Source organism: Furipterus horrens, unplaced genomic scaffold (genome assembly GCF_987537825.1).
Source record: "Furipterus horrens unplaced genomic scaffold, mFurHor1.1.pri manual_scaffold_4, whole genome shotgun sequence".
In the NCBI taxonomy this organism is placed as follows: domain Eukaryota; kingdom Metazoa; phylum Chordata; class Mammalia; order Chiroptera; family Furipteridae; genus Furipterus; species Furipterus horrens.
The window spans coordinates 181,458,609-181,482,072 of record NW_028327174.1 but is presented as its reverse complement, the minus strand read 5'-3'; the positions used below and the strand labels follow the sequence as shown (position 1 = coordinate 181,482,072).

At 40.7% G+C, this 23,464-nt stretch overlaps 1 protein-coding gene and 2 long non-coding RNA genes across 3 annotated transcripts in view; 2 read left to right on the top strand and 1 right to left on the bottom strand.

The window, feature by feature from the left end:
- Positions 1–3,042, bottom strand: part of FSD1L (fibronectin type III and SPRY domain containing 1 like) — a 45,291-nt gene extending 42,249 nt beyond the window's left edge. Inside the window, exon 1 of the mRNA XM_090274518.1 lies at positions 2,891–3,042. Within this exon, the coding sequence (XP_090130644.1) occupies positions 2,891–2,905 (15 nt within the window). The 5' untranslated portion in view covers positions 2,906–3,042. The remainder of the gene's footprint in view (positions 1–2,890) is intronic.
- Positions 2,291–16,581, top strand: LOC150013502 (uncharacterized). Its single transcript, XR_016510570.1, has 3 exons — positions 2,291–2,475; positions 14,516–14,585; positions 16,397–16,581. It is a non-coding gene; the product is annotated as an uncharacterized LOC150013502 (long non-coding RNA).
- A 3,848-nt stretch (positions 16,582–20,429) lies between these two features.
- On the top strand, positions 20,430–22,800 carry LOC150013501 (uncharacterized). The gene is made up of 2 exons (XR_016510571.1): positions 20,430–20,555; positions 22,494–22,800. It is a non-coding gene; the product is annotated as an uncharacterized LOC150013501 (long non-coding RNA).
- Positions 22,801–23,464: the final 664 nt, after the last annotated feature.

Below are 23,464 nucleotides of genomic sequence, written 5' to 3'. Positions count from 1 at the left end.
GATAATACTGTGGTTTTCTGTATCCAACAGTATGCCTTACATACCCAAGGCAATTATGTTTTCTTCCTCTACTCAAACACAGCATCTGTTGCTAACACAACACTGAAGTCCAAGTTATTTTCACAGACAAAAAAGCAGCTGGTCAAGCTAATCCGTTTGCTGACCAAGCTTCTGTAAGACTGTCCAGTTAACTTAACCTCTATTGTCACATAGCATGAGTCAGAATTTCCAATCCTCTTTCAATTAGGACTTAACAACTCTTCTTTTGCACCACCATTTGAAATCATTTACTACAGATATAAAAACAGAAAACATACTTTAAAACTTAAGGACAAAGGTAAAAAATAGCTAGACTAGATTACAAAAGTAGTTATGTAAACTACCAAAAAAGGAGAAAGTTATTTTAAAGTTGGGATTATGAAATTAGTAACAGAGTTAACAGAGAGTACTCATGTTTGCCAGGCATCAAATAATTTTTAAAAATTAACATGATCCTCACAATAATCCGTAGAGATTAGTACAATGACCTCTATTGTACAGATGAAGAAAGAGAGACACACAGCAAACTACCTATGCTCACTCAGCTCATACGTAGTAGGACAGGAGATCTGGCTCCAAAGCCATCCTCTTAATAATTTAAAGTCCAAATCCCAATGCCTTATAAGAGGTGCATATATATTCAAGCCATCCTCACCCTTTGCCACTTGCAGTACCTAACCATGTTCCTTACACTGACTAAGATACTGTCCCTGCTACTATTTTCACCGTAACATTCTATAATAGGAAAGAAAAATCAAGCCAGGGGTATCTTACTTACTGTCTTAAAAGAGAAATAAATATCCAGTTTAGTTCATTATTAGTTGAAGTACAGGGTGGGGCAAAAGCAGGTTTATAGTTGTAAATATGCGAAACGGACTTTATTCTTGTATTATTTTCCATATAAACAACTGTAAACCTACTTTTGCCCCACCCTGTATGTAATTGATTCTGTAGTATTTCTCGAAAACAATTCATGGTTATAAGTATTAATACCAGATACTTGTGTTAGGCTATAAAACAAAATATTTTCAATTAAAATATTACTCAATACCACCAATGAAATTTAACAAGTTTCTGATAGTGACAAGTTGATTATCAAAGTTTTCACAAATGAGCTATTTTAGTACCAGTAAGAAAGAGCAACTAATTCCTTGCTTCCTTTGGGGAAACCGCACATAGTACCTGTTGGTACTCATATACATCATTTGAAAGGAGACCAAATAAGTTCAAATCTTTGACTTAGAACCATGGCTACAGATATGACCTTGCAGGAGTCACAACTTTCTTGAGTCCTCATGAAAGTGAGGGATAATGCATGCCTTAGCAAAATAAGATGATCCATATTAAAATACTTTTTAAAATTATATTTTATAGCATACAGAGTATTTTAGTTCTTAGTTTTATAAACATTAAAAACACTGCATATGTTTTCATAATGAATTCTTTTACCTGATTTTTACAATAACCCTACAAAATATTCTCACTTCCACTGCATAGATGAGGCAATAGATTAATCACACTTAAGTGCTGTGCTCCTATCACAGAGTCAGTAAATGGCAGCATGGAACCCAAGTCTCTGGACTCCAAGTCTTTGCCCTTCCATTTGCCCTGAACTAATAATATCCATTCCGATATCATATGACTCCTATCTAAAAAGTTAAATAAGCTGCGAATTGTTTTACAAATTTAGGCAGAGATGTTTGAAATGTGGACATATTCAAAACGCACAAAATGCGTCTAATAGTCACATAAATAAAAACTGAGTATACCCAACTGAGTTTCAAGATACAATGAAATCATGTGCACTTTTGTTAAATACTCTAATAGCCAGCTCCTCAAGAAGGTGAATCCGGGCAAAATTATAGAAAACGTTGTTCTAATAAGTCTTACCAGGGCTTTCTATCTAATAATAGAAAAGAATGGCCTCTTGGATATGCCCTTGTTTTTCCCTGCTACATTATTAATAACGCTGTGTTTCCTTACTGTGCTACATTTCAATTACTGTCATCTAACAAAGAGGAGAACAGGGTGGCTGACTGCTCTGTAGGGATTATAGCTGAATAGTAATAACCCATTTCTAATTGTACCCAAAACATTGGCTATGTTCTCCAAAAAATTTTTATTTAAATTGAACCAGCTACGTCTCTACATCGTTTCCTTAATTTGCGCGGAAAGTGTGAAACATGCCACTAGCCCCGTAGGGTAACTGTGACCAGCAACACCACACTGGTCAAAGAGGCTGCGACCGCTGCCCTGTCCACTCCAAGTTCTTCCCCTCAATTCATCCGACACTCCACGCTGAGACCCGCCGAGGCGGCAGCCACGAGGGGGTGGGGCGGGCCTGAGGAGCTCGGGCTGCCCATCTACCATGCATTGTGCCCAGAGCACCGGGACGAGACCGGGTCGAGGAAAGAGCATCAGCTCCGGCGTCAGCAGGTAGACCCCGCATACCTTGCTTTCCTCATCTGCTGAGGTGCGACCAACCCTCCCAGGCATGCTGGGAGGCTGCGAGAATCTGCGGGGGCCTAGAGCGCTGCAGGAAATTATTAAGAAATAGGGACAGCTCCCTATTTACCTTGAGGAGTCGGGGCCCAGGACCGAGTGTAGGGCAGAGGCCAGCCCGGGTCACCGGGCGCGGTCGCCGCAGCCCCGCGAGCGCTGTCCCCGCAGCCCGGCGTGCGCCGCTTCGCTCCCTCCAGGAAAGAAGGCCCGACGGCCTCGGCCCCGCCGCCGCCGCCACAGTCCGGCCCGGCTTGGCTTTGCCACCCGGTGCGCCCACCGCCCACCCCTCCCGGGCGCCCCGCCCACCCTCCGCCTGGCCGCGGCGGGCCACTGCCCTCTCCCCGCTTACTTTCTGGGAGTCCATGGCCAAGGCTTAAACCCCCTGGGCCCGAAAACGCGTAGGAGAACCGTGTGAGGAGGCAGAAGGAGGTGGGACACACCAAGACCGCTACACCGGGCGGCCGCCGCCTCAGCCTCAGCGCGCAGCGGTGCCTCCCAGCCCCGCCCGGTCCGCGCCCAGCCCGCGTGCGCGCGCGCTGTTGTCGCGCCGCGGTTGCCAGGGTGAAAGGGCGGCGCGCCGAAGGGAGGGGGCGAGAAGCGCCCCGAGCATGCGCGCCGCTTCCGGACGGGTCTGGGTCGGGGGTATCTGCGGCCAGGAGGGAGCGGCAGCGAGGAGCAAGTGTGCGTCCCTCTGTCCCGCGGGTCCTTTGAAAAAGCCTCTCCTTCTCTTCCCCCATCCTGTTTCCTTCGCGCGCACGCGCGCTGCAGGCCTTGGAATGGACCCTTGGGCATCCAGCAGCTGGCCCGCGCGGAGGGCACGGGGAGGAAAGCTCCGGCGCAGGGCATAGATCGGCCCCCTTTCCACCCCGCATCTATCTGGAGCACCTCCCCACACTGGCGCTGCAGAAGCAGCCGGACTGGCCCAGGCCCAGCTGTCTGGGGAGACCGCAAGAGCTGTGATGGGAATGTAGTGGAAATACGGAAAAGGTCTGCAGGGCCGTGGCTGAAATGTGGGCAGACCTTTCCGAGAGAGCCCGCCTAGGCACCTTGCTATCCATGATTTTGAGCAGGTCACTCTCCCTGAGCCTGTTTCATCGTAGGTAGAATAAGAGAAATCATGCTGACTTTGCAGAGCATTGTGAAGATTAAATAACGTATTTGAAGTGCCCGGGACACGGTTAACGCGCAGTAACTTATAGTTATTGGTGGGGAGCTATATAACCTGCTCAGCCTCGACTGAGGGCACAAGGCAGACAGACTGCAGAAAGCTTGTTCTTCCCCCAAAACCTCATGCTCCGTTTCCATGACTCTGACAGGCTCATAAAAGTTCAACTGGGCAAGCACTTAAGACGAATGAACAGAAGGGAAATATTATATATGGAGCATCTAATAGGAACTGAGAATCAGGAGTAATGAGGCCCTGCTCTTTCTTGTAGAGCTTACAATCTACTGTGGGAAGCTGACCCCCTCCCTCAGTTTAAACAGATAATGTCAATAGTTTGAGGTGCTATAGAAAAAAATCACATGGGGTAAAATGGACTTGGAGAATTGTGAGGACTCCATTTTCCATGGAGCGACCTGAGTGAAGTGGTGAAATGAACCATACAAAGATCTGGAGAAGAGCGTTCTAGACAGAAGGAGCAGCAGCTACAAAGGCCCTAATAGGGCATGAGCTTTATGTTTAAGAAGCAGCATTCATCCTACAAGGCTATAATTATCTCTATACATGAGTCTCCCTGATTTCCTGGACGGTGGAGATTTCCTCATGTTGGTCTCCCCAGCACAGGGCCTGACACCTAGTATGCAATCAGTAGATCCTTTTTTAACTGAACAGACGTGTGCAGGGAATGGGATAAAGGGAACAAAAGGGAAAACAGGGACTTGGCTCAGGCTAGATGGATAGTGCTTGAAGGCGGGGGTCCAGGAAGGGCCTATGAACACGATTTTGTTCCTGTAGCTGAAAGGAATAATGGCAGGCAGTCTTGCAAACAGTTGCTCCCTCTCTTGGTACCAAGGAAAGGAGGCTCCTATCCAAGCCATCTCAATTCCAGGAGCAGAGAGAGCAGCCAGGCAGGCAGCCACTAGCCCACTGCTGCGGCCTAAGGCCACTCTGTGCACTGTGCAAACTCTGCAGCTGAGTCAGTTTCCCATGAAGCATAAATGCAGCCTGGGGATTGGAGAACATCAGAGGTCAAACCACCTGATGTGAGTTTCCCAGCTTCAGCCCTCCCTGCCACTCTCTGACCACCACAAAGGGGAAGAAACAGCATTGAGTGCTGTCTTTGGTTCCCTTGCTGCAAGAACTTCACCTCACTACTGTTATGGGACAACTCCTGGGCACTTTACGACTGATGGGCATAAAGAGGCAGAAGGAGGCTTTGGAGACAGTGAGTCGCAGCTGAAATGTGATCTCCAGATTCTGTCACAGGCCTCAATCCCAGGAGCTCACTCCTGGCTGCGGGTGTCCTCCCTCCCCTGTTCTTTTCCTGCCACCCAACCAGGAGCCTGCTGCTTTTAACAAGAGCTCTACCCTATTTGACTTCTGCCCTTGCCAGGTCTCTATCTCTGTAGTCAGGCTGGCTCCCCTGCCCAGCTCACTCTGGCCTTCCCTTCATTTCCATCCAGCCATAGCTCGTCTCTTCTGCCTGTGATTTCTCTTCCCCAGCCCATATAGGCTCTCACTCACACAGCCTGCACCCCCAACCCACTCTCGTTGCTTCTGGCTTATGGACAAGTCCTTTGCCTTTTCCATACTCACCTTCTCACAACGAAGTCAGTTTAGAAAAGTTCACAAGTAGCTTTACTGATAAACTGAAGCTGCTCTCAAATGTAATCCTAGAACCAGCTGCATCAGCACCAGCTGGTAACTTGTTACAAGTGCAAATTCTCAGGCTTCATCCCCAGACCCAATAAACCAGAAATGCGAGAAGTGGGGTCCTGTAATCTGTCTCAACAAGTCCTCCAGTGTAAGAACAATTGAATTGAGACATTGTTTAAATTTTTAAGAAAAGGAACTAAGAGGCATAAAAGCAGGTGACATTTCACCTCTTAGGCTTCTGGTTCTGAGAAAAGTTAGGATAGCCAGAGGTTGGCACCGCGGATGTAAAAAAGAGTCTGGCAAAACCATCTCATCCAGAACCAGGTTCCCTGTCCTCTCTTGCCAAGTATTGCCTGCAGCCCCGAGTTCCCCTGTAAATTCTGAGATTCTCCCACTTCTTGGGAGAGAAAACTCCTTCCCTTATATGCTGTCAACAGTTTTCCCGCTGTGGGAGTCGGTATAGGGCCATGGGCCTGGAGTCAGCAGCCGGAATCTCCATCTTGACACTGCTGTGGACTTCAGCACGTCGTTTGACCTTGATAAGCCTCAGTTTCCGGTCTGTAACATAGTGATCATAATAGTAAGTACCACTTAGAGTTGTTGTGAGGATTAAAGGGGATCATGTATGCAAAATGCCTGGTTTAGTACGCATTTAACGAATGCTAAGAAGTCCTGTTCTCACCTCTAACTCCCCCTTTGCACTGTAAGATTTGTCTTTACTGAAGCAAAATCACTGCCCTCATGATGCTTTGTTGAAGCCCAGAATCTTCACCTGCTGCTCCCTGTTAACATCTGGCCTGACTCAGCATGCACTCCCTAGCCTGGGAAAACCCTGAGCTGCTCTAAGCCTCAGTTTTTTTAAGCTGTGAAATAGGCATCATAACAGTACCACCTGCAAGGGGTGTTGAGTGGATTAAATGAGATAATCCATGTTATGTGTTTAGCACAGTATGTGGTATGTGATAAGCATTCAAAACTATATACTTTCTCTTCTCAACCATAGAAACCTAATTAATTTTTTTCCCTGCCCCCTTCTGACTAAAAACAAACATACTGAAAAGCCCTGAAACCCCTCGGAACTCAGAGTAGTAATTTCTGATCCCAGGAATCAGACATTATAGACATCGAAATTCTCTTATTAGAGAAAAAAGATGGTTCTGCTCTGATGTGAGCCAGCACTCTGTGTGGTGGTCTAGCTCCCTGCTTGGAGAACTCTAAGCAAAGTAGGAAACACTCAGTGCAGACAAACCTAACAAAGGGTCTGGAAAACCATATGAGAAGAGACAATTCATGCACCTGTATGTATTTAGCATGGAGAGAGACAACTCAAGGGGACATGATCACTTACTTCAAATCTTTCCAGGGCTGTTGTGTGGAAGGGAGAGCTGACTTGTTCTCTAGCATCCCACAGGTAGAATTAGGCTCAATTAACGGAAGCTACAGGAATATAGATCTCCCCTCAGCCAAAGTCCAACTTTCTAACAGAGCCATACAGAACTGGACTTTGTTTGGCAGTGAGGTCCTCATCAGTGGAGGTACTCAAGCAGAGACTGGGCATGTACTTGGCAGAGCTGTACTAGAGGAATCAGGCAGTGGAAGGTAGCGGGCAATGATAACCTTTAACATCTTTCTGAATTCTGAGGTTCTATCATTCTGCAAGCTAGAGGCCAAAAACTATTCATCCCCTTTCTGACTTAGCTTTGCAATTGTACTCACCTCTGGAATGCACTCTGAACCTCTACTCCCCAGTCCCACTCGCATATGATTTATTGCAGGAGGACCTATTCCTTCCTGGGAGAGGACATGCGAGGGGCAGCTAACTAAAAACTGCAGCCATTGTTATGTTACTATGCCACAATACTTTCTCCGTGTATGATGGCCTGCCTTATGCCAGGCACTGGAGACTGAGATGAGTGAGGTCTGGTTTTTCCATCACATCCTGTCTTGGCTCTGGAAATGCCTACGGTCAGAGAATGACCAAGGACAAAGCAAATTTATCTGCCTATTGATCTCCTCGTTCTGAAAGGATGCTGGCCTCCAGCCGCTCTCCAACACAGGAACAGGCTCAGTGCTTCTAGCCAGAACGTTACTCAGCAGCCCCTCCCCTCTGCATGTCCTCTGAAAACAGTATGGGCCCAATTGAGACTGGGTGACTGAGACTAGGGAGATACAGGGCCTTAGTGAATCAACCGCACGTCTGTTTCATTGGCTAAGCACCCAGACTGATCTCAGACTGTCTGAATTCAAATACTAAGTCTGCCACTTACCAGCTGTGTCACGTGAATCTCTCTGGACCTCAATTTTCTTAGTTGTAAAATGAAACCATTAACAGTATCCACTTGAAAGGGTTGTCTTGAAGACACATGACAATGTAAAGTGCTTAGAATAACACCTGACATATGGAAAATGAATCGTATATGTCAGTTATCTGTTATTATTTTCTAACATAAATCATTCTCCTGCATGCAGCTCCAGGAAACAATGGTGGCTGTGAGCCCTTTGGTACTGCCAGGGTTGCTGTCAGGTTCAGGTGGTACTATGTCAGTGCTTCCCAGGGCAGCAGGAATCTTGAGATCATCCCTCATTCTGAAGGTCATTGTGAACTTTTCTCTAGAGGGAAGGTGGTGGCAGGAGTCACGCAGAAAAGGTAAGACTAAGACAGGCAGACAAGAAGGGAAGATGGGACACTGAGCAAAGATGGGAAACAATGAGAACAACTCCAGAAAATGGAGAAGAAACTAATGGAAAGAGCAATCTTCAATGCCCAAATACCAGGGAGGTATTAGGAAAACTTTGAAACACATAAAAGATGGCATACTCGGCAACCATGAAAAATTATCTTTATGAAAAATACATAGCATTGTGGGAGAAAGCTTACAATATTACAATTTTAAAATAGAACCTTAGAATTTTGTTTTCTAAATACAATTGGTAGGAAAGTAAGTAACGCTTTTATATGTTTTTCCTGTTTATAACTTTCACCTGAGGTGAAGTGGCATCCACTATGGAAGCTCAACCTGGTTTCCTGCTGTCAAATACACCACCTACACATGTTACAAGTTTACTTTTCTGCTTATACAAAAACCAATCAAAGACAAGTACATTGGCTTTGAAATATAAACTCAAATTTGGCATGACTTTCTAGTGATTGAAAAAAAGAGAAGGGGAAAGTGGGAGTTGGAGAGAGAGATTAATTGGGGTCAGATTGTTACAGTCTCTAAATTCCAGACTGGGTTTGGGACTTGAGCATGTGGTAAGTGGGAAGCCACTTACAAGTTTATGAGCAAAGAGTTATTTTAGGAAACTTGATTTGGCAGGAGGAAAAGGAAGAATGAGTGGGATGAGCCTGTGGTGAGGAGTTAGTTGGCTGGGGACCGAGAGGCCCAGCCCTGACCCTTCTACTCCGTCCCTTAACCTTCCCTGGTTAGATTCCCTACAGCCTCCGACCCCATCTCCCACGCCACCACCGCCACCGCCACCACTACCGTTAGTGATTATATTAGCATTATAAACCTTTAAGGGGTTTTTACTTTTTTAAGATTATATTTATTTATTTTTAGAGCGAGGGGAAGGGAGGGAGGGAGAGAGGGAGAGAAACATCACTGTGAGAGAGAAACACTGATCGGTTGCCTTTTCCACATGCTCCAACTGGGGACTGAACCTGTAACCCAGGCATGTAACCTGACCTGGAATCGAACCAGCCACACTTTGCTTTGCAGAATGATGCTCAACTAACTGAGCCACACCAGTCAGGGCGCCTTTAAATAGTTTTTCAGTCAAATGGCAAAAATTGGCCTTAGTGAAAACTGTTGGCTTCCTTCCTAAGCCATCTAAACCAGGGGTCAGCAAACTTTTCCAGGAAAGGCCCATATATAGTGAAAATTTAGACTTTGCAGGCCATATGGTCTCTGTCACAACTATGCAACTCTGCCATTATAGAGAAAAAGCAGCCATAGACAATATAAAGGATTGGGTCTGACTGTGTTCCCATAAAACTTTATTTACAGAAATAGGCTTGGGGCTGGATTTGACACACAGGTCATAGTGAATCAACCTTGCTCTAAAAGAACGTTGTGTTATTTTTCTTAGTAAATAATTCTGTGATTTTTTGATGCCTCTAAAGCCACTCTTGTCCCCCTCCTCAGACACTTCCCACAGTCCGCCATCCCCACCTCCATTTATGAGAGGAAGACCAGTGATAATGTGATGGGTTAATTATCTCTGGAACAGTGATGGGCAAAGTAGTGTGTTAAAGTGAAGGGACTTTGAATTTAAACCTAGATTTGAGCCCTAACTCTGCCAACTGTGTGATCTTAGACATAGCACACAACCTCTCTGAGTCACCATTTGCTCGGGGGCAAAATGGTGATAAGAGGTGCCACTAAACAGAATTTTTGTAAGGATTAGAAGCATTCAGCCTAACAATTGGTATGGAACAGGCACTCAATAAACAGTTATTAACTCACATTGGCTCTATAAATAGCACTCAAATAGGACAGACGCAGACTGAACAAAGAGAATTTCAGCCTTCAAGCCAACAGGATCACTGTAACATACCCAAGGCTAGATAAGAAGGCAACACTAAATTTGAAGATGCTGCTGCAAGACAGATTTGTATCAAATGCTTCTGGTTAATTATTTATTAGGCAGCTCCACTGTACCAAATCCACTTGGCTGTTTGTGGTTTGGGAACATGGTCACAGGCTTCCATTGCTCCCACTGCAGTAATAGGATCCTGCTCTTCATCCACAGACTCTCAACAGCTGGTGAGTGGGAGAACCTTGCGCAATATAAACAGCCTCCTCAGAGCTCATTCTTCCGGGCTCATGGGACGAGTCACCTTTTCTTCAGCTGAAAAATAAACACATCAAGAAAATGAATGCTTGTCTCCTAGGGGAGCACGACACAATGAGAAGCGATTGATAACAAAAAATACCATGGGATCGTCTTTAGAGAAGACACTGTGAAATGTAAGAAGGCTAAATACACACACACAGAGACACACACACATTAACAGAGGAGAAAGATATCTGAAAGTCTAGGTTCAAATCCTGATCTTACCCCCTTATCAGCTGTTTATTTGTGGGCAAGTTATTTAACTTCTGTGCCTGCATTTCCCCATGTATAAAATCAAGTAATCATGGTATGTTCCTTAAAGGTTGTTGTGAGAATTAAATGCATTAATACACATAAAGTGCTTAGAACAGTGCCTGACACATAGTTACGAATGCTAGATAAGCATTTGCCATTATTGGTATCAGTATTATTCTTTGATAAAGATGTTACTTAGAATAGCTGAACAACTGAATCAAACAAACACATAATGAATGAAATTCAAAACTAATCTGAAATATCTGCTTCTATAATACTCTCAAAGACCCAAACGGCAACTCAAATGAAACTTTGGATTTTGTGGGACAGGTCAGACCAGAATAATGAGTACAGTAGTCCCTCTCTATATTGCGGTTCACTTATCATGGCCTCACTGTATCGCGGGATTTTTAAAAATATTATATTTAATTATATATCGTGGATTTTTCGCTATATCGCGGGATTTTGCGGTACTGTACAGTAAATACTAAAATAAATGTAAGGTTCCTACTTCACGGATTTTTCACCTATTGCGGGGGGGTCTACAACGTAATACCCACGATAAGTGAGGGATCACTGTACTTCCATAGGTCAGTCCAATTCAAGAAACAGTGACGGAGTACGTATACCAAAGTTTATAAAGAGTTATCCTAATTCTTAGGAAATGCACAATGAACTTGTTAGTACTAAAGGACCATGCTGTATGCAAATTATTCTCAAATAGTTAAAAAACATTAGATGTACATACATTCATATAGTCATATATGTGTCATATACACACATAAAGTCAATGTATATATACACACACAGAAAGAGAGAAAGAAATGTTTAACAATAGGTGTAACAAGGGTCTATGTTGTCTGTAGTATTCTTACTCTTGCAGCTTTTTAGTAAGTTTGAAGTCATATCCAAATAAGTTTTTAAAAACTCATAGGGATTAGTTAAAAATTTAAAAAAGCATTTTTCTCAAGTTTGACTATCAAGCAAGCACAGGGCTCCTGCAGGGCAAGAGACACCAGGATAGCTTGAACTTGGAGCAAGGCACCTCACTAGTTTTATGACTCAAATACCTAGTAGAGTCAGGCTAAGATCACCCAATGCACCCATCTCCACAATAGGCTTTCCTCGTCCCCAGGTACCTAAGACAGGTTGTAAGTGGCACTAAGAATAATATTGCTTGAAAGCTTTATTGTAAGTTTCATTTTAGGGTTTTAGAATCGAGACTTCTGTTTCATATGTCCATTATTGCCTCTTTGCCGATCCCCCTGCCTCAACTTCTCTGCAACTTCAATCCATTTCGCAAACTGCTTCTAGAATAAATCCCTAAATTGTTGCTCTCACTATATCAGTTTCTCAAGAAATTATATAAACACTTCCTATTTCCCACAACAGCTCATCTAAACGTTCCTTCTAATCCATTTCATGTTTTGTGATTTTACATATTCTGACTTGCAGTTTCAACTTTCATGATTCTTTTTCCTGTCACTGAAAAGAACAGACCCTATGATTAGACTGAGAGAGGTTGATGCTTAGTTACGGTCATGTAGCCTGGACGCTAAGCTCACGCCAAAGTTGTGATTTGTCTGAGATTGAGATAAAAGTTCTTTCCTCTGTTTTTTGAATCTAAATAAATTTTTAAATTTTAGAATAGTTTTAGGTTTACAGAAAAGTTGCAAAAAGAATACAGAGAAGTCCCATATACCCCATACCTAGCTTTCCCTATTGCTAACCTCTTTCATCACTATGGTACACTGTCACAACTAATGAATCCACATTGTTATAGAGTTATTCACTAAACTCCATAGTTTATTCAGATTTCATTAATTTTCCCTAATGTCCTCTTCCATTCAGGCTTCTATCCAGGAGACAAGAGTACATTTAGCTTTCCTCCTATTTTTAAATTTTAAAATATATTTTATTTAAAAAGCCAAATATAAAGAAAGCATATAAACTTCATCCTGTCCCCCTCCCCAAATAGAAAGAAGAAGCACTCTGTATAACAAAAACCATTCCTGTTCTCTTACCACCCCACAGAAAAAAGGTGTCCAGGCCAGAATAATCCTTTCTTTTCTTTGGTTACTAGCTCCGTTGCCTAACCCTTCTTCCTATAAATACCTTCCATTTTATACAACTCCTTGGAGAACCTTCTAGTTGCTAGACGGGATGTTATCCGATTAATGGCCAATTAGATATCCAATGTACTCAGTTGAGTTTTGTTCTTTTAACACCCTCTTCAGAGAATACCCCTTTGCTTGTAAGCTAATGAATTTTTGGCTAATGAATGAATTTTCATTAGCTAAAGAATGGCTAATGAATTTTTACACGTGTATTTATCCATGTAACACCATGTAGACTGACATATAGAATATTTCCAGCACTGAAGTCTCCCTCATGCCCCCTTCCCTGAAGTAAACATGATTCTGATCTTTTACCATAGATTAGTTTTGCCTGTTCTTAAACTTGATTTAAATGGAATCACTGTATGAGTATTCATTTTTCTCTAGCTTTTTGCTCAACATTGTATCTGTGTAGTATGCCGTCATATGACTAAACCGCAATTTATTAATTCATTCAACTGTTATGGACATTTGAGCAGTTTTCAGCTTTTGGCTCTTACAAACAATCCTTCCACAAACATTACTGATATGTATTTTGCTGCACATATGCATCTATTTCTTTTGAGTACATACCCAGGAGTGGACCTGCTAGATCTTAGGATATGTATTTATTTTTATCTTTAACAGTACAGCTAAACAAGTTTCTGGTGTGCTTGTACTGATTTATTTTCCCACAAGCAGAGTATGAGTTTCAGTTGCTCCACAACCTAGACAACACCTTGGGTTTTAGCCATTCTGGTGAGTGGGCAGTAGTGTTTTATTATGGTTTTAATTTGCACGTCCCTGATAACTGAAGATGTTAAACATCATTTTATATGCTCACTGGGCATTTGACCAGCCTCTTTTGTGAAATGCCTACTCAAGTATTTTACCCATTTTGGTTGTCAGTCCTTCTCATTGATTGCAAAAGTTCTTTATATGTTTTAGATGAGTCCTTCATCAAATGTGTTTTGCAAATACTATTTTCCTAAGCTGTGGCTTGTCTTTTCTCTCTTTTAATGGTGTCTTTTGATGAACAGCAGTTCCTGATTTTTATTATGTCAAATGGGAAGCTCAATGTTAAGCAATGTGAAAAGGAAGACTTCTATTTAAAACTCTGGACCACTGTTCTGAGTTTGCTGTAATGCCCTGTGATAGAACTTGTGCTGAGCAGAAAACTATCTTTGTTCTAGGGTTCAGGGTTATGATTATTGTTCCACTGTCATCAAGATTAAACATTACCAGACACAAACTATATATATCATGCAACTACAGGATCTCTGAGACCAGTTAAGAGGAAGAGAGCGATCCATCTTTGGTGGTTCTGGTACGATGCAACAAAGCTTTGGTCCCTAAAGCTCCCAGGCCCGGAAAATCATTGTCTCTACCCATTTCTTTACACATCACTTGTTAGTAATCTGAAATCATTTTGGATAAGTTTTATGCCATCCTGCAGATTCCCCCCACCCCCCAACTAAATGAAACAGAAAGCAAAGCATTCTGTTATGCAAGTACTGTATGGTCAAGTTCATTACCTTTAATAGGGAATGGCCTGAACAGATAGTTAGCCTACTAGCTAGTTATTGACAAAGAGAAGGGCAATAAATCCATTGTTCACAAACTAGAGCCACCATTAAACTGTTTTTGACCTACTAAAAAAGATAATTTTTATATAATCAACTTAATGTTTTTTGGTAATTTTGCAAATAGTTCATGCCAGAAGTATGCCAGACATAAAAGTCTTCAAATCAAAGCTGCTTTATTGTGCACCGTATAGAGTAGGGGCTCAGTAAGTATTTACCAGACTATTTAAGGGTGCTAAGATGGGTGTATGGGGTTCTATCTACCTAAAATTTACTAGGCTGCAAGTTCTTTAGGCCACACCACGTGGACTGAAATTTGGGTCTTATTTGTCCATCTGTCTCTAAGGAGACTCTAGGAACTGATCAGATTTCCACCCTCTTTTCAGATGCATTTCCTTCTTAAGATACTCATGTCTCAGAGGAGGATGCCAATCTCCTATCCATGCCAGGGAACAGGTAAGAAGTATGGGTCAGTGTTCAGTTATCCTCCAGGTACTTGGCAGAGAATAAAATGGACTCATTTCATTCTTGTATTTATCAAAAGCTCTGCTAAGACATATAGCCCAATGGAATAGACTTGCAAGTCCACAAATGAACCCATACATTCCTAGTCAATTGATTTTGACCTTAACAAGAGGGCTGAGACAATTTAATGGGGGAAAAATAGTCTTTCAACAAAGTGTGAAGGGACAACTGGGATGTCCACATGCAAAAGAAGAAAGCTGAACACCTATCTCATACCATGTACAAAAGTAATTAAAAACAGAGCAAAGACCTAACTATGTGAGATAAACGTTCTCTCAGAAGAAAAAATAGGGCCAAATCTTTATGAATGTGGATTAGGCAATGGTTTCTTACATATGGCAACAAAAGAGCAAACTCCTCTCTTATACACCGTAAGACAGATAATTGAACTTCATCAAAATTAAAAACTTTAATGCTTCAAGGGACACATAAGAAAGTGAAAAGACACCCCACAGAGTGGTAGGAGATATTTGCAAATCATATCTCTGATAAAGTCTAGTATCCAGAATATATGGAGAACTATTACACTCAACCACAAAGCCAAACAACCCAATTTAAAAAATGGGCAAAGGACATGAACAGACATTTCTCTTAAGAAGATGTATAAATGGCCAATAAAGATATAGAATAGTGTTTAAAATCATTAGTCATTAGGAAAATGCAAAACCGAACCAAAATAAGATGCTACTTCACACCCACTTAGAGGGCTATAATAAAAAAGATGGAAAATAACACATACTGGTTAGGCTGTTGAGAAACTGGAACTCTCATACACAGCTATTGGGAATGTAAAACGGTGCATGTATAAAAACAGTTTGGCAGTTCCTCAAAAAGTTAAACAGTTGCCAACCATATGACCTAGCAATTCCACTCCTAGGTACATACCCTCGATAATTGAGAACATAGGTCCACACAAAAATTCATACACAAATTTCATAGCAGCATTATTCATAATAGCTAAAAGGCTCAAACAACCTAATTATCCATTAACTGATGAATGGATAAAAAACGTATGATATGTCAAACAATAGAATATTATTGGGCCACAAAAAGGAGTGAGGTGCTGCCATATGTTACAACGTGGTTGAAACTTGAAAACATTTTATGCTAAGTGAAAGAAGCCAGACAAAAAAATTCTACCTGTTATATTATTCTATTTACATAAAATAGACAGTATAGACAAATCTGAAGAGAAATAAAGATTGCCAGGTGCTGAGTGAGGGGAATGGATATTGACTACTGAAAAGCATGGGATTCTTCTGGGGAATGATGAAATGTTTTGGAATTAGATAGCAGTCTTGGTTGCACAGTTTATGAATATGCAAAAAAAATTATACATTTTGTATAAAAGGGTAAATTTTATGATACATAATATATACCTCAATTTTAAAAAAGAAAGAAAATAATTATGAAAAACATTAGTAAGAAATTATTTAGCCTCACATAGTAAGAACTATAATTAAGACACACATACTACGAGATGTGCAATAAAATTTAAACAAAATTGAGATAATACTAAAGTTCTGCATGGGAAGAATGATTTTTAAAAGGAAAGACTTTTGAACAAAATAAAAGGGAAACATAACAAAATAAATGATCAATTTGTCTATCATAAAAATTTAATTCATTTATAGATAAAATATCACTAACACAATTAAAAGACAAATTATTCAGAAGTATTTGACATAATGTGGTTGAAAAAGTTTTAATATATCTAATACATAAAAATCTTCTACCCACAGTGAGGAAAGCAATGGAATCCCAATGGCAAAACTGGCAAAGAACATGAATAGAGAATTTAGAGAAGAGGAAATATAAAGTGCTGATAAATTACGGCAAAACACTTAATTTACTAATAAAGAAATGCAAATAAAAACAAGGGACTGTCACTTTTTGCCTTCAGGGCTATCAAAGGTGAGTGAGAATGATATCATGAGTATCTGCTGGGTGAGGGAAAATGGGGATGTTCATAGACTTTAGCACAAATGTAAACTGGTAGAACATTTCTAGAGATCAATTTGGCAATATGTTTCCACCTTCATATCTTTACCTTCTGCTCTAGTAATATCATTTCCAGAAGTCTATCTTAAGAAAATAATCAGCAGTGTGACAAATATCCCTCTACAGTAATAAAAAATTATAAATCATCTAAAAATGTCATTAATATAACGGAACAGAAATTCATGTTTTTGAAGGATATTCAATAATATGAAGCATGCCTACTATATATGCAATATATATAATGTTATATAATGGTAATTGATAAGGACAGGATATGAAAGTTTCTGTGTGTATATATTTTATTATCAACTCTGTGACAATGGGTATATATGTGGACACATATAATAAATATAGATACACAAATATATAAGTTTAGCAGGAAATCACACAAAATAATAAATTAGTTATTTCAGTTAGAGAGATACAGCATAGTTTTTCTGGAAAATTTTTCTACACATTTTAAAATCAAAATTTGTTACTTCAGTAATCAGGTTAAAAATTATAATTTAAAAAAGAGCCTTTTTTATTTAAATCTTTTTAAGTTAACTGAATGTTTTCATCATCATTTATCCCTCCATACCCTCTTCCACCTCACTCTCCTGCCCTGGCAATTACCACACTCTTGTCCATGTTCATGAGTTCTTTTTCTACTTTTTCCTTTAAAAAGAGCCTTTTAGAAGTTCTTTTTTTTGGTCTCATAAGTCATCTAATTTCTAGAAATGTATCCTTAATAATGGACAGAAATATAGACAAAAATTTCTATGCAAAGATGATCATTTGAGTGTTATTAATAATCCCCTAATTTTGAGAGGAAATTGCTATATTCAAAAGTAGGAGAAAGACTGAATAAAATAGAGTACATTAAAATGACAGAATATTATAAAATCTATTAGTTCTGTTTCCAAGGAATTTTTAATAACATAGGGAGAAATTCTCATATATTATGTTAAGAGAAAAAAATAGAAATTATTTAACATGTATCTTATTTACTAAAACCTTTTCAATATGACCTGAATGAGATAGATAGTAGATAGATAGATGCGTGCACACACACACTCTCTCTCTTTTATTTCTGTATAGTTATTTTTTTATTTATCCGTTTAACAATTTCTTTACAGAGATGGATTGAATTTAGACTCTGGCAAAAAATAACTGTGAGTTTGGGCAGATGAACAATCTTCCCTTAGCCTTTGTTTCTCATCTGTAAAATGGGAAGAACAACATCTACTCTGCAACAGTCAGTGAGGTAATGTATATAAAGACCCAGCACAACAACCTACCCATAAAATGCTTTCAAGAAATAATAATTTTTTTTTTTAATGGAAAAGAATCAGGAAGCATAACAGCAGCGGGGAACTAAAAATGTGTGGAATTATTTAACTTATACTTAAAAAAACAGCTCTGGCTGGTGTGGTTCAGTGGGTTGAGCGCCAGCCTGTGAACCTAAAGGTCGCCGGTTCAATTCCCAGTCAGGGCACATGCCTGGGTTGCAGGCCAGGTCCCCATTTGAGAGTGTGTGAGAGGCAACCACACAGTGATGTTTCTCTTCCTCTCTCCCTCCCTTCTCCTCTCTCTAAAAGTAAATAAATAAAGTATTTTAAAAAGAAACATAAAATAGTTTACATTCTTGGGACTTAAAAGGAATACAAATGTCGATTTCAATCAAAGATCAAAATATAACTAAGACTGAAATATAATTAAGCAAAAATCACGTTAGGAATAATGCAATGCAACCCTGCAAATTTTCCGGTGCTTCTTAATAACTATGATATTGCCACCTTGTGGAATTAGTGATGCATTACATATCCCAGGGAATTTGATTTTATTTTGAATTTATATAGACAGGCGAAATTACACAAATATTCTTACAAAAAAATTAGCATTTAACAAGGTGAGATCATACATAAATTGCTCAAGCACATACTTAAATTTAAAATTAAGTTTTAATGTAGGAAGTAATATGATAGAAAGTTTGGTAAACAAACAAAAAGTCACCATAATTCTATCACTGCAAAGCAATATCATCATTCTAAAATTATTTATATCATTTTATCCCATTTTCCTTTCATTTCTAAGTTAATATTATATAATTAGCCTTTTCCACACAGTGGCAGTCTTCTCAATGATTTTTAACGGGTGCCTAATATTACTGAGGGGATGCGCCAAACCCTGGCTCCACATTCCCATAATGCAGGACATCTAGACCACTGCCCAGTAAAATGTCAGTTTCCTGTGATAGTTTTTATACGGGTAGATGTGAGTGCATTTATTTAGTTATAAAAATTAAAACATGTTCATATTACAAAGATAATACAAGGCTATTATTTTAAAAGAAATGAAAAATAGAGAAAATAAACTGCACTCACAATTTCCCAATCCAGATAACCACTGTAACGCTGCAGATTTTTAAAGCACACACATATGGGTAATATTATATAAACATATATGTAGTATGTATCCACATTTTAAAAAACAAAATGGGGTTATATTACTATATAAGATTTCTTTTCATTTAAAATTGTGTTGTGTGCAATTTTTCTATGCCAGTAATATCCATAGAAAACATTATTTTCATTGACTAAGTGATATCCCATTGTATAGATATATTAATTGTACACATGTACTATGAAGTACTAAGTTCTAGTACATACATTATTAAACATAGTGCTTACAATTTGGTGGGGCATTACACAAATCAAGAAACACACATACAGAAGACTGATTTGTAAAGAAATGCCATAAAGGAAAAGAACAGGATACCAGGACAGAAAGTAATAAGGGGACACAAGTTAGCTGCAGAAGGTCTGTCTGAGGGAACAGAGAGAGTTTGGACTTGAAAGATGAAGAAATGGTGTATGAACACTGAAGAACGTTCTAGGTAGGAGCAGCATGTGCAAAGGCCCTGGGGTGGGGAAATTCTTAGCAAGCACTAGAAAAGGAAAGATGGTCAGCAAGCTCACCTGTAATGAGGCTGAGACATGAAGCTGGAAGGCTTCTATGCCATGGCAAGTGGTATGTACTGTATTTTCAGTCTGTGGCAGGAACATGACCTGATTTATATTTTAGGAAGTTCACTCTGCCTGCTTTGTGGAGGAGAATGGATTGGGAGGCTAGAGTATAACATTGGAGACCATTTAGGGGTGTACAGCACTAACCCAAATGAGAGATGGTGGGGGTTTGGAGTGGTGCAGAGGTAATAGGAGTTGGATAGGAGATATGATGGAGTAGGGCAGTTAGTCAGATAGTGAGCAGTAAACAGTGCATCCAGGATGGCTGCTAACATTTGTGGGTCTGAAGCAAGAGGACAAATGGAAGAAGACCCCGCTTCCATCTTCTTCCCATCTTTTGCTCCAGCCAACATGGTGAACTGAAGTGCTCGCTCACCTCACCTGTGGACACCTGAGCCCGCTAGTTTAAGCTCCATCTACACCACCCACCCCAGCCAGGATCCACCCTCAGGTGGAAGTGCCTGGAGAAGAGACTCGTGCAGGTCTAGTTTGAGGAGGGAGGTCTAGGGTCCTGGATTTCTCCAGTGGGGTCTTGGAGGGAGGAGGTAGGCTTTGGGTGGGCACGGTTCCTTAGGCCCGTAGACTCCTTGCCCTCTGAGAGGGTCCAGAGGGAGAAGCACGAGAGTGAGGACCCTGATGCTCAGGTTATTAAGGTGGTACTGACTGCATCTAATCAAAATTAACTTTGAAAAATCTCTTAAGTCACCCATGAAGTACATAGTACCGTATATATGTCTTCTGTGTACAACGCTGTATCATTGTTTTCTAATTCTTCTTTGTCCATGTTTCTCAATGGCTTTCAGTTGAAGTAATTTTACCTCCATGATGTCAGTGGAGTCATTGACACCCACTTACGTGGCTACTTTCACAGTGTATTTCCTCTGTATCCATGGTGAGTAAACCTTTGAAAATATTCATTTCTTCTGTATACACTGTATCTGGAGGATTGACCCATCTATTGCTTGCTTAAGTTCATATAGCTATGACACTGTATATTTTGGAAAATGATAGGACTTGAAATGACAGGTTGAAAGAGAGGGGGGACATTTTTGAAGGATCCTGAGTTCCTAGCTTGAGCAACTGGTTTAATGGTGGTACAATTTATGACATGGGAAAGACCAGGGCGAAGAATGGGTATCGATGTACTGGAAGTCACTGACCTTATTCCCTCTTGGGGGACATTTACGTGGACTGCAATATTTTATAATTAGAACAATACTCTGATTTATAGCACAATCTTTTCATACATCCTTCTAAATACAGAATTGCTGGTTTAACAGATGTGCACATTCTTTAGATTTTTAATATACACTGCCAAATTAACTTCTAAAAGAGCTGTTTCCTGACAACATTAGGGTGAAATTTCGAATACTGAATTTCCAAGTCTTCCTCCCTCTTTTTCTTTTCTTCCCTCCCTCTCACTTTTCCTTTGTCCTTTCAGTAAATTTTTGTCAAGTACCTACTCTGTCCTTCACAAGGCCTGAGATAAATTTAGCTCTGTTCCTTGTTGGGGGCTGGGAGATAATGCGGGAGGGGGAAGAGCTAGGGAAGACTCCAGAGTTTTGAAGTGAATGACTCGGATACCCTGCCTGCCCACCTTTTCTTTATATGAGGCCAAATACGTTAAAATTCTTTTTTCATTTAGATTGGGGATGTCACTCTGAGAATTTGGAAGAAAAAAATATTACCTTTGTGCAGACCACAAACACGATACAGAGACCAGGCTTTGTCCTAAGGCACCATATTATAGAGGGTCCAATTTTAGAATGAGTTCTTAAAATATGATGGCAATTTTACCCTCCTAAACAATGGCCACATTACCCCTCCAGGTCATGAGGCAGGATCGCCCTCACCATGGCAGGTGATAGGGGAAGATGGAGCAGGGGACCCCAGGTCAGGCAGGGGTTCTTCAGCATGGGGCCCCTTTGTGCACACCAGAGCCAGCCCTACATTCCTAATTTGAGGGTAGATGTCCTACTATGATACTTGGTGTGAACACCTAAGTTGCTAGATTTGACTCTGACCTTGATAAGCCAGGAACTGTTGGGCCTCCTTATTGTTGTAACTCAGATAAGAAGTCCAACCGAAAAACATGTTTTCCTCTCAACTGGCACTTAGTGAAAGACTTCAGCGTGTACAACACTATTTACTGCTAATCATTGAAAGACTCAGGCCCTACACAAGGCTGAAAAATAGGGACAATGCACCTCGGTGCCAAAGGAAATAAAAAGAGATTCCTGGAGTACTGTGAACCTAATGCAAGACTTGTTTACGAGTATTGTTGCTCTAGTCTCTGAACATTGGCTATTATATAAATGACTGGAATCCAGAGCTCTGTTAGTAACTGAGGCTCTAACACTTACGTAAGTAACTTGCTAGAGGCCCTCTGCCTTCTAATATGTTCCTTAAGTCTCTGAGTCACTGTGTTCCCATCTTTAAAATGGGAATGATGATTCTATATCTCATGATTGTTAAAAGGATTTAAAGAGACAAATCACATAAAGCCCACATTTCAGTAGCTTTCACTTAGTAAGAGTTCAGTAGATGGAGCAATGTATATCATTCTCACACATCTGAGTCATAAAATATTAATGCATTTTATTTATCAGACCGCCTATTTGAAAAGCAGAGGAACTATTTCCAGGGATTGTTTTGGAATGAAAAATAAGTTAAAAGCAAAATGATTTCTAAAAGGCTTAACATCAGCCTTTTAAAAATATACAATGTGGTTAAACCTTTGGAACTTGAGATATTTGTCAGTTTACTCAACATTTGCTGAACACTTTTTATTTACCAAAATGATGCTGTAGATCTGTGTCTTTCTGAACAGGCTCTTGCAGTTCTTCACTCGGTAGGCTATTCCAAGCAACGCAACAGCTGATCAATCTAGGTCGTCCTGGTCAAATAAGCATTGCGCAACTATAATCAGCTAAACCTTCCGGCACTTTGTAGACTGACTGACTTGGGAAGAAAAGACAGAGATGTGTAAAAAGGGATTTTTTTTTCCATTGAGAGGAAGGAGTCTTTCTAACTCCCCCTCATGTCTCCAGCGAAAATTATGTTGTCATAACTTTAATTTTTGATTCTCAATAAGAGGCCAACATTTCATAAATAATAAATGTGACAGATGACCGTGACTTTTATTTAATCAAGTGCTTCAACTTCCTCCGTCTTCCTCTGAATCTAACAAGAAGTAAAATAGGGCATTTAGTCTTTCCCCGCTCTTCTTGCCAGAACACTGGGGTGCTGCAGGCAGTGGGGTGCATTCCATCCGGGTCAGGGGACCCTGGGTGGGAAGGGCTCTGGAGAGGGTGGCACTTGTCCTACATAATGGCAGACAAAGGAGGCCTCTAGTCGAAGGACTGAATGGCTGTCAGGCAGCACAGGCACCAGCCATCCCAGAAGACAGCAGACCCTGCCCTCTGACCACCAGGGCAGACAGCAAGAAAACACACCATCCTCTAGGAGGGCTTCTGGACTGGCCTGAAGGTGGGAATTACTAAATTAATTTCCACTAGCAGTTAGCAGTTGGCTGTACCGGCCTCTTAGGAAATCCAGAGCAAACAAGAAGCTTCCTGCAGTATAGGATGTTCAAGCCTCCTAAATCCCAGATTGGAGCACAGTCTATCCAAAGGCTTCTTCTCTGGATTTGTATATTTCCTGAAAAATACTCCCTTCCCAAAATTATAATGAAGGTACCATTTCTTTCCTGCCCTCTGAGCTTATCAAACACTAAAATAAAAATTACTTTGAACATCCTTTCAAATTAAAAGTACAGATGAAGCAGGGCAATGTTGCGGC